Below are 14,550 nucleotides of genomic sequence, written 5' to 3' on the forward strand. Positions count from 1 at the left end.
CTATGCTGAAATACATCACTCATCTCGTAGCCACAGAAACATTGCATGGTTTGGAGGTATATGTTGATGACTCTTTTTTCTTTCCCAAAAATACAGAAAGGGATCTCTCATGCCTTATGCATGCTTTATCCTTATTTGGCCGGGCCGTTGGTCTAAAAGTAAAATTTCAAAAATCTAAGCTTCTTCCACTTCACAAAAAAACTTGGCATCATATCTTATGGCTAGGGGAAGTAGTTTTCCCCACACAACTTGCACGTAATCTTAGGTATCCTTATGGATAGAAAGTCACTTCATGTCAGCAGAAGGATTAGTTGCTTGCCATGCTAAAGAAAAAAATGGAATACTAGAACTTACAGCCACTTTGCATATTTGTATGGTGCAATCCATTTTGATTGCTTATATCCAATTTTACTTGCCTTTGATGATGTTTGCAAAGGAGGACATCTCCTACTTTATGGGCTTTTTTGGGTAGTCTCGTTATCACCGAAAGGCCTGTGGCTGCTTTCAGTGGATTATCTTTAATAGCCTAAAATGCATGGGGGTCTGAATATCCTCAATATTCACTTGCACATTCTAGCTCACAATGGGAAAATGGTGTTACAATTCATGTAGGGTGACCAGCCATGGATTTACATGATGCGACATCTGGTTTTACATTTGTCTACTACTACCTTTGGTCACTGGCAGCCCACCCAATGGGACTTTATTTTAGGTCACATTGAAGGTAGAGTCAAGGGATGCCATTTTACGACTCGCATGCTTTCTGATTGGAAGCACATACTTTCCCACCTTATGTGGAATGGATGGGATACTCTTGTAGGAAAGTATGTGTGTGCTGAGAGCATTCATTGGTCAAAGGAGTTCTCCACCCCGTTGGCTTGCAGCTTTGGTCGAAAGGCATTTGCTATGTTTTTATTATCATAGATGCTTCATGACCTTTAGCCAATACCTCGTCTTGTTTACGGCCTCAAGGACTGGGTTCTTTAATTAGCTGATCATGTTTGTCAGGCACTACCGTTAGTTGAATTCACGGTTGCATCTTTGTACAAGGTCTTGTTGCCTTCCCCTTGGGTTTCGCTTCATGCCAATCGCATATGGTTTATGAGATGCACCTCTTGATGGTGGCGAAAAAGATTGCAACACATTTGGGATTTCAAACTTCCCCTTCAGCAGAAGGTTTTCTTATGGTGGATTTTGCTTGGGGTTCTTCCCTTACACAGATTTTAGCTCATCGTCATATTGCTTCTGCCACTTGTCGACGATGTCCGCCTATTCGGGAGTCAATGCCTCATTTGTTTTGTCATTACATAGAGTCACATGATTTCTTACTTCTTGTACAGCAACAACTCCAAGCTCGTTTCCCAAATGCTTCCTTTGGCTAAATTTTTTGGCTTTTTGGGTTTCATCCTGTGAGGTGGACCCTATGGAAGGACCGCAATCATAGGGTCTTTGGAGACCCCCCTTTGGCTAAATATCACTCCTTCCGAGCCTCTCTACGTTTATGATTGTTTACATGATTGAGATATAGATTATCCTGCTTTCTTGTCATATAATGGCATCTTATGATGTTTGTAGCTGGTTGTCCCTTCCTTTGGGACTGTTCATTGTAATATAATGACAAATGGATTTGACAAAAAAAAGTGAGTGTGTTCTTTACTGGAGCATCTATGATGGTCTTTTTCCAGCTTCTTTTAGTTTATGAGTAGTAGTTGTCTCACTTTGGGTACACGTACGTATGTATAACACTTGCGTGGGGAACAAAAGTCGATTTTTCCCCCAGCAACCTAGAAAATGTATTTAATCATGAATGTAGCTATCCTAGAGATCGTAAATACATTTGGTGAGTGGAACTAGATGCTACCATCTATAGCTACCACTCCAATTCAGCTCGTTTTTTTGTTTGCATGTGGCTTGTACTTCTTGTGCCATCAATCCATGAGGAGGCTCGTTTTTTGTTGAACTTTTATAAGTGAGTACATCGTCATTTTTGGAGCTACTATTGTAGAAATGTTGTTGTGGTTGGTCCAAATCTCCCGCCATTGTAAGAGGAGCCATAAACGGATTGTTGTTGAGAATGCACAAGCTTGTGTGTCATTCTTGGTTTAGATATGTGCACAACCATCTTCGGTGACCTTTACAATGATGCCATTTCTTTGGTTCAAGTTGCAGCTAGCATACATATGAACCTGTTTTAGTTCATATTCTTTAGGGTTCTAGACCTTTTCTTTCTAAGGGTAACATGAAAAGCCCTAATTTGGTTTTGGAAACTCTAATTTGCGAAAATCATATTTAGGGCATTTCTTGTAAGGGATTAGACATTGACATTAGAATCACTTGCTAAGGCCTCCGTGATTTTTTTTTTCTCTCAATAAATAGTGCATTCCTGACTTGGCAAACTTTGATACAACTCGTACGATGAACACAAAGTGTGGCTACAATGCAACGAGAAAGCCATTTCCCCAATCTGCCTAAGTCGTGTAGACTCTTTTGTGCATCACATGGACTTCAATCCAGAGCGGAATGAATTTGGGAAAGGATCCAAGCTACAACTCAAGGCATCGATGCAATGACAATTTGGTTTTTTGAGTGTGTTGAGTCAATAAGGGTGTACTTCGGCTTGTTCTAACAAATTCTATTCCTACGTTTGAAAATAGTAATACATTCTACCTCTCCACTTCTCATCCATATCATTTCTTGGCTGGAGGTTATTTTCACTTAGGGATTTTCTTCTCAAAAACATAAAATGTAAAGGATGAATGGTGCATGTGGAACTAATGTGCATGTAAATGGAAATTGAAATTCTATCATCATAAGAGGGAGGATAAGCTAAGAACAACTATACATATAGATATTGAAGCTTGGATTGCTAGCTTGGAAGTATGTAAAAACTTTAGGACAAAAGGCTTTCAAATGGAGAGATAGATAAAAGGCTTTTAGAGGTTCAAAATTTTCTATCCTTAGAGAACCTTGTTGTTGTAGAAGTAAGAGATTCCAAAGCTTTATTAATGCTAGTTTAGGACATGTAGTCATAGCGGATACTTCAATTTTGCTTTCTAGTAATTTAAGAGACCTTTTCATGAAAGGCACAAAATTTCACTTGTACTATTTTAAAGAGTATTGCCTTTTAAAACCTATTGATAAGGGAATCTCAAAGTTTTCTTTGCAAATAGAAGAAAGTTTGGGAGTTCAAAATATCTTGTTAGAATGGAAAGGGAAGATTTTGCAAAAAGTTGCTTTGAAACTAGAAGAAGTCCCTTCTGTTAATTGCTCAAAGCAAAGTAACTATCTTTCTAAAGAAGATGAAACTCTTACTCAAAAATTCCATAGGAAATTTGTCATTTCTTATGGATAACTTTGTTTTTATTTGCAAAAAGTTTTACTTAGAATGTCTTTTGAGAGAAGTGAACTCCTCTGTCAAAATTTACGCAGTTTCTCAAAAGGTTTTGATCTCAAAACATTAGAGTTTTGTAAGTCTTCTGGGTTTGTTTGTAATACAGTTATCCCTTTTCTCTGTGCTGCTTGGAAGTTCACAAAGCTCCAAAGTAGCCAAGCTTTATTGCAGCTACTTGTGAGAATACTTTAACGGATGTCTCTAAATGGCTAAGCTACTGCTTCAAAGCCATGTTGCCTAGCGTCCATGAACTTTGGAGGAACTTATTAAACGCGGTAGATGTCCCCTTGCACTCAAGTTGGATTAAATGACTCTGTAGGAGTGATTCCTATTGTAAAATTTTTAAATTCCTCTCAAAGCATTCAGGAAAAAGAGTCTCCTATTCTCCTTCAAATCTATGATTTACTACGCTTTACACAAAGATTGAGCTGGAAGATTTGAAGTTTAGAATAAAAAAGGTAGTGGTTGAAGTTTTCAAGCTGAGATTTAACAAAGATAGATGCAAAGTGCTAAAATTTGAGAAAATAGCTTTATGTTTTGACATTTTGTGGCTAAATAATAAAGAACATGGCATCTATTCTAAAACAAAAGATACACAAAGGTAGTAAGTGTTGAAGATGTTTGCTCTTGGATAGATTTTCTTTTAGATAATCTTTACATCACAGTAGGTCATTCTTTGTTTCAACAAATTATAGGAATCCCCATAGGCAATAGCAAACTTTAATCTTTTCACTTATGAATTTGAGTTTATGCAATGCCTTATTTCTATCAATACCTGCCCTATCATTTTACATAAGCTTAGTCAAGTTAGGCATTTATAGATGATTTATATATCAAGATGCTCTCCATTGTGAAAATTCTAATTTATCACATTGAGCTTTAAGCAATGATGGAGAGATAGCTTTTTATTTTTTCAAAGATTTGTCGTAGGATCTGGCAGGTGACCAAAACAGAAGGTCAAGGTCATTCTTATTAAAAAAATCTCCGCTTTAATGGAGATATCATAGCCAAAGAGTGTGTTAATGTGATGTGTTGGTGTGTAGTAGTAGGAGAGCTAGTACTAGTGATTGTGTGCATGCCATGTGTCACTATGGGACTTATTCCATATGCACTTGGTACAAGTGTGTGAGTGTCTAGCCTATAAAGGTTTGTACTTCACTTGTCTCATTGATGATGATAATGATGAATGAATGAAAGCCTTCATGGATCCTACATTTGTCTACCATTTCGTTACTCCCTAGTCTCTCTCTCTCTCTCTCTCTCTCTCTCTCTCTCTCTCTCTCTCTCACACACACACACACCATTTTTCTAACATGGTATTAGAGCAGGTTAGTCCTGCCCTAGCTACCCTACCACGTCATCATCTTCTTGCCCTAACCCTTACTTAGCTCAGCTCTTCTTCTTGTAGCCGTCTCTAGCTATCTCTTTCTCTCAGCTCATTTTTGCCTCTAGCTGCCTCTTCTTGTAGTCATTTGCTTCCATTTTTGCCTGTACATAGCCTATTTCCACTACTACCTCCATTCGAGTTCTCTTGGAGCACTAGGCGGCCCATTTCCTTATAGGCCGACATAGTTTTCAAGGCCTTCCAACACGTGTGAAGGTTTTCATTACCAAAACCCAAACTTTCATTGCGATTGTAGCATAGATGACCACGTGTGTGCTTCATTTGCAAAAGTTCAAGGTCAGTGAAGGCACTTCCTAGAGCTGTTTTGACGCTGCTGCTACATAACCGCCTATAATAGAAGCATTTTTGAGCAATTCCCTAACCTCCAACACATCTACAACTGCCTCACTTTAGAGACCTGCTTTTGTACTTTAGAGTGCCTTGGTGAGCCATTTTGAGGAATTCAAACCTACTCCAGTACTCAATTCTATATTTTGGAGCATTTCCTTGCTGTGTTTTTATTAATTTGCATTTTGGACCCTTTGAGGCCATTGACTAGTGCTGGACATGTTTATTCAAGCGTTTCTTCAACTGCCTTGCATTTGTGAAAACTATTGATCCATTTCAGAGCCCTAGACTAGCCCCTCTATTTGCTAGTTATTCATTTTAGCTTGTTGGCTCTTCATTTGCTGTTGCTGTGAAATTGGTTCCCTTAGTTTGCTACTATGGAGCCTCATCCTCATGGTGAAGCCTCATCAACACCACTCTCACCTAGGGATGAGCCGAATGACAAAGCACTGGTGCTTATTAGGTGAGGCTGGCCAACAAACTACTTCATCATCTTGCCCTCACTACTTTAGCTAAGGAGACACTAGACAAGATCAAGAATATTTATGCCACATCTACTGGACCTGAGGAGCATCTTAAAGAATGTGAATGCTGCCACAATTAGGGATCACTATCCCCTACCCTTAACAGAAAAAATGTTGGAAAAGGTGGTAGGTTCCGAAATATATAGCTTCTTGGATGGCTTCAGTGGCTATAACCAAGTGCAAATTGCTCCTAAAGACCAATCAAAAATAGCATTTGCTACAGAATGGGGTATTTTTACATATAGAATCATGCCATTCGGCCTTTGTAATGCCCCGGCCATATTCTAGCGAGTCATGTTCACAGCTTTCAAGTCATTTTTGAATAAGTTTTTACATGTGTTCTTGGATGATTTGTGCATCCACCTGAATAAAAAAGACCACTTCAAATGTCTTGAAGCAGTACTAATCAAATGCAGGGAGTATGGCATCTCCCTAAATCCAACAAAATGCTAGTTCATGATCACCCATGGAGTTGTTTTGGGACACATCGTTTCTCAACATGGGATTGCAACTCAATGAACAAAATCAAAATTATCATGGAATTACCTCCTCCTACAAATTCCAAAGGTGTATAGGTCTTTATGGGACATGTCGGCTATCATCGACGATTTATCTTGCGGTATGCCATGATAGCCAGACAACTTTACAAATTATTAGTGGAATTCTTGTGGATAGAAGAGTGCGATCAAGCCTTTGAGCTTTTAAAGTGGCACCTAATCACAACACCCATCATTATATCTCCCAATTGGGATATTGATTTTCATGTTGATACTGATGGATCCAAGTATGCAATTGGGAGTGTGCTTTGTCAACCTAGTGAACATAAGAAAGACTACCCATTCTACTTCACCAGTCGACAACTCAATGATGCGAAGATAAACTATATCACCACAGAAAGAGAAGCCCTAGCAATGGTGTATATTGTTAAGAAATTTCAGCACTATCTACTGGCAAATGATTTTGTCTTCTACATAGACCATCAAGCATTGCTTTATCTTGTGAACCGTCTGTGTACAACAGGAAGAATAACTAGATGGCTTCTCTTGCTTCAAGAATTCAACTTCAAAATAGTGGTCCGCAAAGGTGCCCAACACTACATTTCCGATCACATGTCTTGTTTCAAGTCGGGAGAAGTAGCCACTGGGGTAGAAGTTGACTTGCCAGATGCCACACTATTTCAAATAGATGCTATTCCAGATTGGTGTGGAGATATCATTGGGTACTTAATGGCAAGAAGACCACCCCCTAAAACGAAAGCAGTGGATGCTAGAAAACTAATTTTAAAAGCTACACCCTATCAACTCATTGCAGAGGACAACTATACAAGATGGGCAAGGACCAAGTATTAAGAAGATGTGTTATGCCTCATGAGATCATGCCAATCCTGAGTGAGTCCATGAAGGCACTGTAGGAGGACACTTTCAAGGGGAAGCCACAACAAGAAAAGTCCTCCTCGTAGGCTAATGGTGGCCAACACTTTGGGCAGATGCCTATGAATATGTAAAAGTCTGTGATGTATGCGAATGGACTACTAAACCACAACACAAAGACTTCAATCCCTTAACAACACTTGTTGCACAAAAACCATTTGAAAAATGGGGGATTGACTATGTGGGTCCCATCCATCCAGTAGCAAAGGGAATAGAGGCATGCTACATCATTATGGCCACTGATTACTTTACAAAATGGGTTGAAGCTAAAGCATTCAGAAAGGCAGATGCCAGAAGCATAGCAAGATTCTTATACGAGAATGTGATGCTTTCATCACATATGTATGTCTCATGGGTAGTCCTCCCGTCAGGGTTATTGCTGGTTTGTTGCCATTGCTACAAAGGCCATCACTATTATTTGTAAGGCATGACATAACTGACATACCACCCATGCAGCTGATGATCCCATTGCACCAGCAAAAAGAAGTGTTGGAAGATGACATGGCATATCTCACATCTAACTTCCCATATCTAACCACTCTCTCTGCCAACCTCACTTACCCTTGCTGCTACCACCCTCTTAACTTTCCCCAAGCTCCATCCTAACATCTATTCCCTCCATCGTCTCTTTGCCCATGCCTCTCACCATTTTCAACTAACCCAAAAAACTTACGAACCCCTCACACCTAGCTTCGGGAGAAAGTGAATTAAATCACATCTCATTGATTTATGTAAAGGGGATAATAGATTATGTCTCCCCTCATTTTGGTTCCAATGACAAGATATACCCCTTTGATTTTCTTTTAATGAGAGAGGGGGCAATTCGTGTTGATAGACACGAATTGATATTAGCTAGGGAAGGGGTCAATTCGTGTTGATAGACATAGAGGGGTTAGTACAAGGGTGTAGGTACAAGAGGGACTAGGAGAGTAGCCATAGAAGGGGGGAATGTAAATTAGATCAATTCCTATTGATAGATGTAGAAGGGCTAGTAGGTGCCTTCAACCATGATTTTGATGAATGTAGGTGCAGCCCATGATATACCCTTTGTGTTTTCTTCAAAATGAGGATGCACATACAAGAGGGACGGTGAGATACCAAGGGGGGAAAGAAAATTAAGTCGTATCCAATGCCTAACATAGAGGAGCTGTAGATGCCTTCGACCATCAATTTAATGAATGCGGGTGCAACCACAAATTACACATCTTAGTTTTTCTTTAAATGCAAATGTGGGTACAAGATATACGCCTGGATTTGGTACATGTAATCAATTTGACTAAATTACATCCACTATTTTTAGCCCAATACATGCTTGTTACCCAATCATCCATGCTTGTGACCCAATCATCCAAGTCTACCATATCACTTCTCTTGTTTTCTTCAACCCAATGTTTTTTCAACTCAAGCATCCCACTCCACTTTGGACATGTGTTTCATGTGGTTCAAGCTTCCTTTATGTGTATTTTTCTTACTACTAGCTTTTAATTCCTACTATCATTGGACGGTTTCTACTCTCAACCTCCTTTTATTACACCCATTTGATGTTTCCTACTGCTAATCACCTATACCTGCTAACTCTAGCAATTAGCTTCTCTATTTTTTATCATTATATTCCATTTTTTCTAGCATGGGAATGAAAGAAACATAGGATGGGTGGTAGATGGATAAAAACTTTCTCGTTCAATGCCATTGAGAATGGAGGAGTCATTAAGAGCTCATTTTTCCTCTTTAAAGCCTTCTTCCTCCAAACCTGTAATTCTTAAGCGTAAATGCTATTATTGAAAGTTTTAAAGGGAGAATTAAAATGAAAGTTTCTTCTCATTAGGACATGGATGGCAATGAGCACGACATGCTTGACTCTTCCTTATTGAAGAGGTATTTCATTTCTCACCAAACATGGCAGCTGACAAAATGGACACCACTGCGCAGTTATTGCCTTCATTGTGTGTGTGTCACAAGTTTGTCGGTGGAAACAAATGCAATAATTATTGAAATCAACGATGATATAGCCAAGGGGCTATTCATGCAAATCTATCTTTGTATGGAAGTTTTGATAACAAAGATAGTCAAAAGTGCAGGTCAAAGGTTTCCCAAACAAGTACTTAAGCAACCTCAAAGAGGTTCATTAATCATGTTGACATCACACACAATATCAACAAAATAGTGATTGCACTTGCAAGGAGGCACAATCCAATGACATTGGTATCGAGGATAGTAGAGACACCATGGATGGTAACTATTAATTCATTCAAAGCATATTGCCATGGATTAAGGAACTAAATAACTTCAAGCTATTGAAAACTCAAATTTCTCACATTAATGATAGGGATCAAGTAAAACAAATACCAAGACAAGACATTGGAAACCTTATCCTTGAATTTCCACCCACCTATGAATGGTATGGAATGAAAGTTCAATAGTCACATATGGACTCTTTGACCAAGAATATGTCTATCACAAGAACAACTATTAGATTAAGCTGATGCCTGTGGAGGGAGGCAATAAGATTGTGTGCCACTCTTGCAAAAAAATTTGCATCTTGCATTGATGATTGTCCATTCGTGGTTTATTATGTGATGCAATATGATTAAACATTGACATGCATAATGGTTCATAGAACCTTCATTAGGTCCAACTTGGTACCTCAAAGGAGATGATAAAGAAAAACAAAAACTTGGTTTTGATGGTGGAAAACAATGTAGTCCCTTGCAAGTCTCATATGAGTGTGGCTAAGGAAATGTCAATGAACTCTAGATGCCTTGAAGTGAATTCCTTAAAATTAAAGGAACTAAAATAGTTGGGGATGTATAGCTACAACAGTTTTTGGAAGATATCATACCACTTGTGGAGAATCAAAGGTAGTTTGCTCTCTACCCATCTACTTTTACACACATGCTTCCCAACCCATTTACTATTTACATTCATTAAATTGTTACAAGGTTAGATACATTTTTGCCCAAGAGAAGAAGACCAAGAGGGCAGTGGAAGAAGGGTAAGACATCCTACTACTACTAAAGGATAGATCCATGTACTCCTTCCATGGATGTAGATTTCCTAGGAAAGGCCTACCAGATGAAAAGTGATTTGTGTTCAAGTTGTCCACTAGGGGGCCAAGGTCAAGGGTAAGTCTTGTGAACTACATGAGGTGAGGTGGGAATGGAAATTTTCATTTCTCACACAAATGTAGTTTGATCACTCATTGAGTCATTGGGTGGAATAAGATGGCATGTCAATTGTATTATCTAATCATAAGCCTAACCAAGTTGACTCCTTTTGTTGTGTTGGAAGTATTCCTCTTCGCTTGTTTGGCTTAGGAAGGGCAAGTGGGATAAAGTGGGGGTCAAGAAATCCATGAAGGGGAATACCAGTAGGGGATCTTTGGAGACTAATTTTCACCGATATTGAAGTCATGATTGTCTCCAAAAGGAAGGGTGAATTCAAACGAAGGGGGATAAAAGTAGGGGTCGAATGCCACGGAGGGGATAAAACTAGGGGCTCTTAAGAAATAGTGGCTTACCTTTTAACAATTAAGATAATATTGAGAGATTTTCTAAGCAAATGCTTGCAAATTTATTAGAGGAGTTGATGAACTACAAGGGATTAATTTACTACAATAATTCTAATATATCTAAGACTCATTATATAACTGTGTTGATAAATACCTTGCAAAGAGCAACAATTATAAAATATGAAAGGGCTCTATAATGGTGTCAATAAACATCTTGCAATCATTACAAGAAGTAATACCGAGTCTTTTCCCAAAACACTCGATTATACCCTCTTAAGGGTTTCCAAAAGCAAGGAAATTTTAAAACTCTATGTCAGAGGCCAGTTTTTTCTGTGCTTCCTTTATTTCTTTGTCATCAATAAAACCATGATTATTAAAGACTCAAAGATTCTACGCTGCAAATTGCTTTCTCTTTGTACAATGTCTTCAGCTTTAGCTTGAGGGAATGGCCCAAACTGGATGCTCATAACTAAAATTGATGGCACTCCTCTTATTGCTATCAAGGTGCTTGTTTATTATTGGCAATCTTTTATTTTTGCTAGCTCTTCCCTCTCGTAGTGCTTTTGATAAGAGAAATCTCCTAGCGCTTCCCTCTCCTGATTCTTCTTCCTCAATTTGTAGTCAAGATGCTTATTTCTTCTCAGCAATCTTTTACATTTGCAAGTGCTTCCCTCTTCTTGCCCTTCTAATAAGAGAACTCTTCTTTTGGATATTGTGTCAATGGTTCACGTCTACACTTATCCTCCTTGCGAACTCTGTGTCACTCAGTAACCCACCCGAGTGAGCTCATGATAGCTTGCCCCACTTCAAATACTAGTGTGTTTTTATCCATCTTAATATGATATGGACAGAAGGAGCAACTATAAACAACGGAGAATGTGGAGAACAAAGAATTCTCTACAAGGAGGAGACTTTTCATGTAATGCTTTGGGAATGACAAAGAGGTGAGAACAGAATTGCTTATGTATGAATGAGACAAAAATACTATAATTAATGGTGGTGGAAATTATTATCAAGTGAAATTTTTGGAAAAATGTGCCCAAGTACATGAATAGAGTACTTGGAGAAAGGGTTCATATAATATTACATTCCCAATGATTCTCATCGTGAGATACAATTACATTGCCAAGGATCATCATCATGGTGCATAGAATACAATTATAACTTTGAGGCGAAACATTAAAAAACTTATTGGCCTTGGAAATCAAATTCGCTAATGATTTTGTTTCATTGAGAGTGATATGAAAGACACCAAAAGCTAAAAACATCATGGTAACGTTTGGAAGCACAAGCATGCGACCGTGGAGAGACAGAAGTTTTAAAAGAACAGAGGCAATGATGTAAAAGGGGGCACAATTACGTTGCTCCTGAGCAAAAGAGATCCACTCTTAAAAAGTCATGAGGCAAAACGAACAGAGTAAACCATTGCAGCAGAAGGAGAAATTCATAAGCTGTCTATTAGATGTTCGATCTTCTTTCTCAGGCTTTGTAAGTAAGACAAACAGGTGTTAAACGACAGTGCCTACGTGAGCTGTTGATGCACAGCAGGCTTCTGGCTTCAGTAGGTGATGGCTTGATGTAGCTCCTAAAGTAGGCAAACAGGTTATGATATGGTCTATAACAGTCTCTGGAACCAAGCTTGCATCTAAAAGCGTTACCCCTTCATTCTCATTGATATTCAATGAATCCATCTGCGATTTCAATAAGGCAGGAGGCATGAAATGTGCACCCTCTCTAAGCCTCCTTTCCAACCTCGATGAGAACAATTCGACGGATCCTTTCAGAAGGAAAAACCTTACATTGTGAGAATAGGATAATGCACCTCGCTCCCCTTCAAAGTACCCGTTTTCCTTTTCAAATGTCACGGTAGGATTTCCATGTTGCATTTCCAACGCAAATTCGTAATCAGCAGTCCGAAGAATGTCCCTATAAGAGGGCTTCAAAGCTGAGCAAGCAAGAACCACCACGTCCCTCCGCACGATGTAATCGATCAACGCATCACGAATGCTCTCCAGCCATGGAATTCGGTCGGCGTCCGTCAAGGGAATCCCCCTCCGCATCTTCTCTGTCAAAACCAACCATAAAGATGGGACAACTTCCTCCCTGACAAGCTATGCGCGATCGACTTACAAGGACGGTGTTTTCGTTTTATGCAAAGAAACACAAAATCCGAAATTTCCATGGCTCTGAGTTATAACCTGATTTCTATTCTCTCCGTTGTCCTTGCACTCCTTCCCCTTCCAGCTCGATTAGCAATTTGGACTCTTTTCGACTTGCTGGATTCACTAACATTTATTCTACAGAGCGTTCTAAATTTGATACTTTTGAATGAGGCCTTTGCATCAGGATGCCTTGAACCAACCTTTATTTTCTACGGAATGGAAGTCATCAGCGTCAAGAAACGGACAGCCTAATCGATTTGCAAGCAGGTTTCCAACTGTCCTGTGCGCAGTGAGCGGATCGGTCAAACAAGCATCGAAATATTTTGCAGCGCGGAGCGAGATGCAAGTTTCTAGGATTGTGAAACGGGATGATGAAGAAGCGAGTGAAAGCAGGGATCTTACGACTTGCCGCTTCCGGAAACTCCCATGATGATGATGGCCAATCCTGGAGGCAAGAAGCAAGGTCTAAGAGTGAAAACTGTAGAAAAGATGGAGAGAAATTGAGCAGAAACAAGCAAAAGCACCTGATCTTGACATGATTGAGAGCCTCGTCGAGAGAGATGATCCTGTGACCAAAGCAAGAACGATACAAAAGCAAGCTTTAGCACTAGACAAAAATGTGCTAGGAGACGCCCATGCTCTTTAGGACACTTATATATGTACCCCCATGCTCTTTAGCACTTTAGAGCTTAGCACTAGAGAAACATGTCCTAGAAGACTTATATGTACCCCCCATGCTTTTTAGGACACTTATATGTACCCCCATCCTCTTTAGCACTTCCCCCCTAGGGGCACTCTATCGCAACTATGAACTTGCCCGTCTATACCCGACTTGCTATGATTGCATTTTGCTCATGGAAAAGGGGACTTCTTAAAAAGGAAATTGTAGCCTGATCACGCTGCTCGACACCTCGTGCCTCTTGCTTTTCTTTCTATGTCAACCTTTGCTTCGTCGCTCGGACTCTTCTTTCATCAGCGATTGTAAAAGTTTCGCAGAGTACTACAACCCAAGCAGAACGGTCTCGAGAGCTTACGCGTCATGAAAGACTCTTCTTGAGGATTTGTGTAGTTCAAGAACTTACCTTTCCTCTCAAGTAGCATAAAAAAATTTCTGGAAAAGATGAGGTATCAAGAAACTTACCGAAGAAACTTACCTTTCTTCTCAAGAAACATAAACAAATTTATAGAGAAGATGCGATATCAGCTACTTGCACTATTCAAATTTCCATGATCTGAAGAATGATGTGAAATTCTAGTCCTCTATTCAGTTGTATCATTTCATTACAACATCAATACTTTGAATAGGAATTTTTAAAGGACTTTATTGGTTTATCTTTCAAAATCCTTTTAAGCATTTATATGAATCATCTTAGCCACCAGGGTCGATCACGATGCTCGTCGATTTCTAATACGAGTCTTTCATTGGCAGCGTTTTCAACTTTAAATGCAATTATCACTATGCATATCTTTATTTATCTACAATTTCGCACCGATAATCCTGGTTTTAAGTGTAGACGATTCCGACTTCAGCATGCATCCTCATCAAGACATGGAAATGTGCACCTATGACTTAGACAAAGAACTTACACACAAGGAAGGGTGAAATACACTACTATGTGGGGGTTAAAGGTCACTGTGCCTTTACCCCGGTTACGTACAATACTCAAACACATATATAAATGAATGAAAAAGAAGATTAGGGTGTTCTGCACCCACCAAAAACTTGTGTGGCTCTCTGTTTCCCTCTCTCCCTCTTCTGTTCTGCTTCTGTTGAGAGCACTCTCAACTGGTATCAGAGCCTGG

The 14,550-nt window shown here is 39.3% G+C and overlaps 1 protein-coding gene across 1 annotated transcript; it reads right to left on the minus strand.

Moving 5' to 3' along the window:
• Positions 1 to 11,936: 11,936 nt before the first annotated feature.
• Positions 11,937 to 13,373, minus strand: LOC147882832 (P-loop containing nucleoside triphosphate hydrolases superfamily protein). Its single transcript, XM_087400787.1, has 4 exons — positions 13,272 to 13,373; positions 13,150 to 13,192; positions 12,948 to 13,027; positions 11,937 to 12,650 (listed from the first exon to the last, which is right to left on the minus strand). Exons 1-4 carry the CDS (start codon positions 13,282 to 13,284, stop codon positions 12,094 to 12,096), a joined length of 693 nt encoding a protein of 230 aa, XP_087256913.1. The 5' UTR covers positions 13,285 to 13,373; the 3' UTR covers positions 11,937 to 12,093.
• Between the last annotated feature and the right edge of the window lie 1,177 nt (positions 13,374 to 14,550).

Source organism: Dipteris shenzhenensis, chromosome 29 (assembly GCF_047967505.1).
Source record: "Dipteris shenzhenensis isolate YYH24624 ecotype China chromosome 29, Dip_SZ_1.0, whole genome shotgun sequence".
Lineage (NCBI taxonomy): Eukaryota > Viridiplantae > Streptophyta > Polypodiopsida > Gleicheniales > Dipteridaceae > Dipteris > Dipteris shenzhenensis.

Bases quoted from the DNA above. Each gene is read 5' to 3' on its own strand.
- LOC147882832 (XM_087400787.1), bottom strand. The intron at 13,028-13,149 runs GTAAGATCCCTG...CACTGCGCACAG, and splicing joins GTTTCCGGAAGCGGCAAGTC to GACAGTTGGAAACCTGCTTG. The intron at 12,651-12,947 runs GTTGGTTCAAGG...TGGTTTTGACAG, and splicing joins CCATTCCGTAGAAAATAAAG to AGAAGATGCGGAGGGGGATT.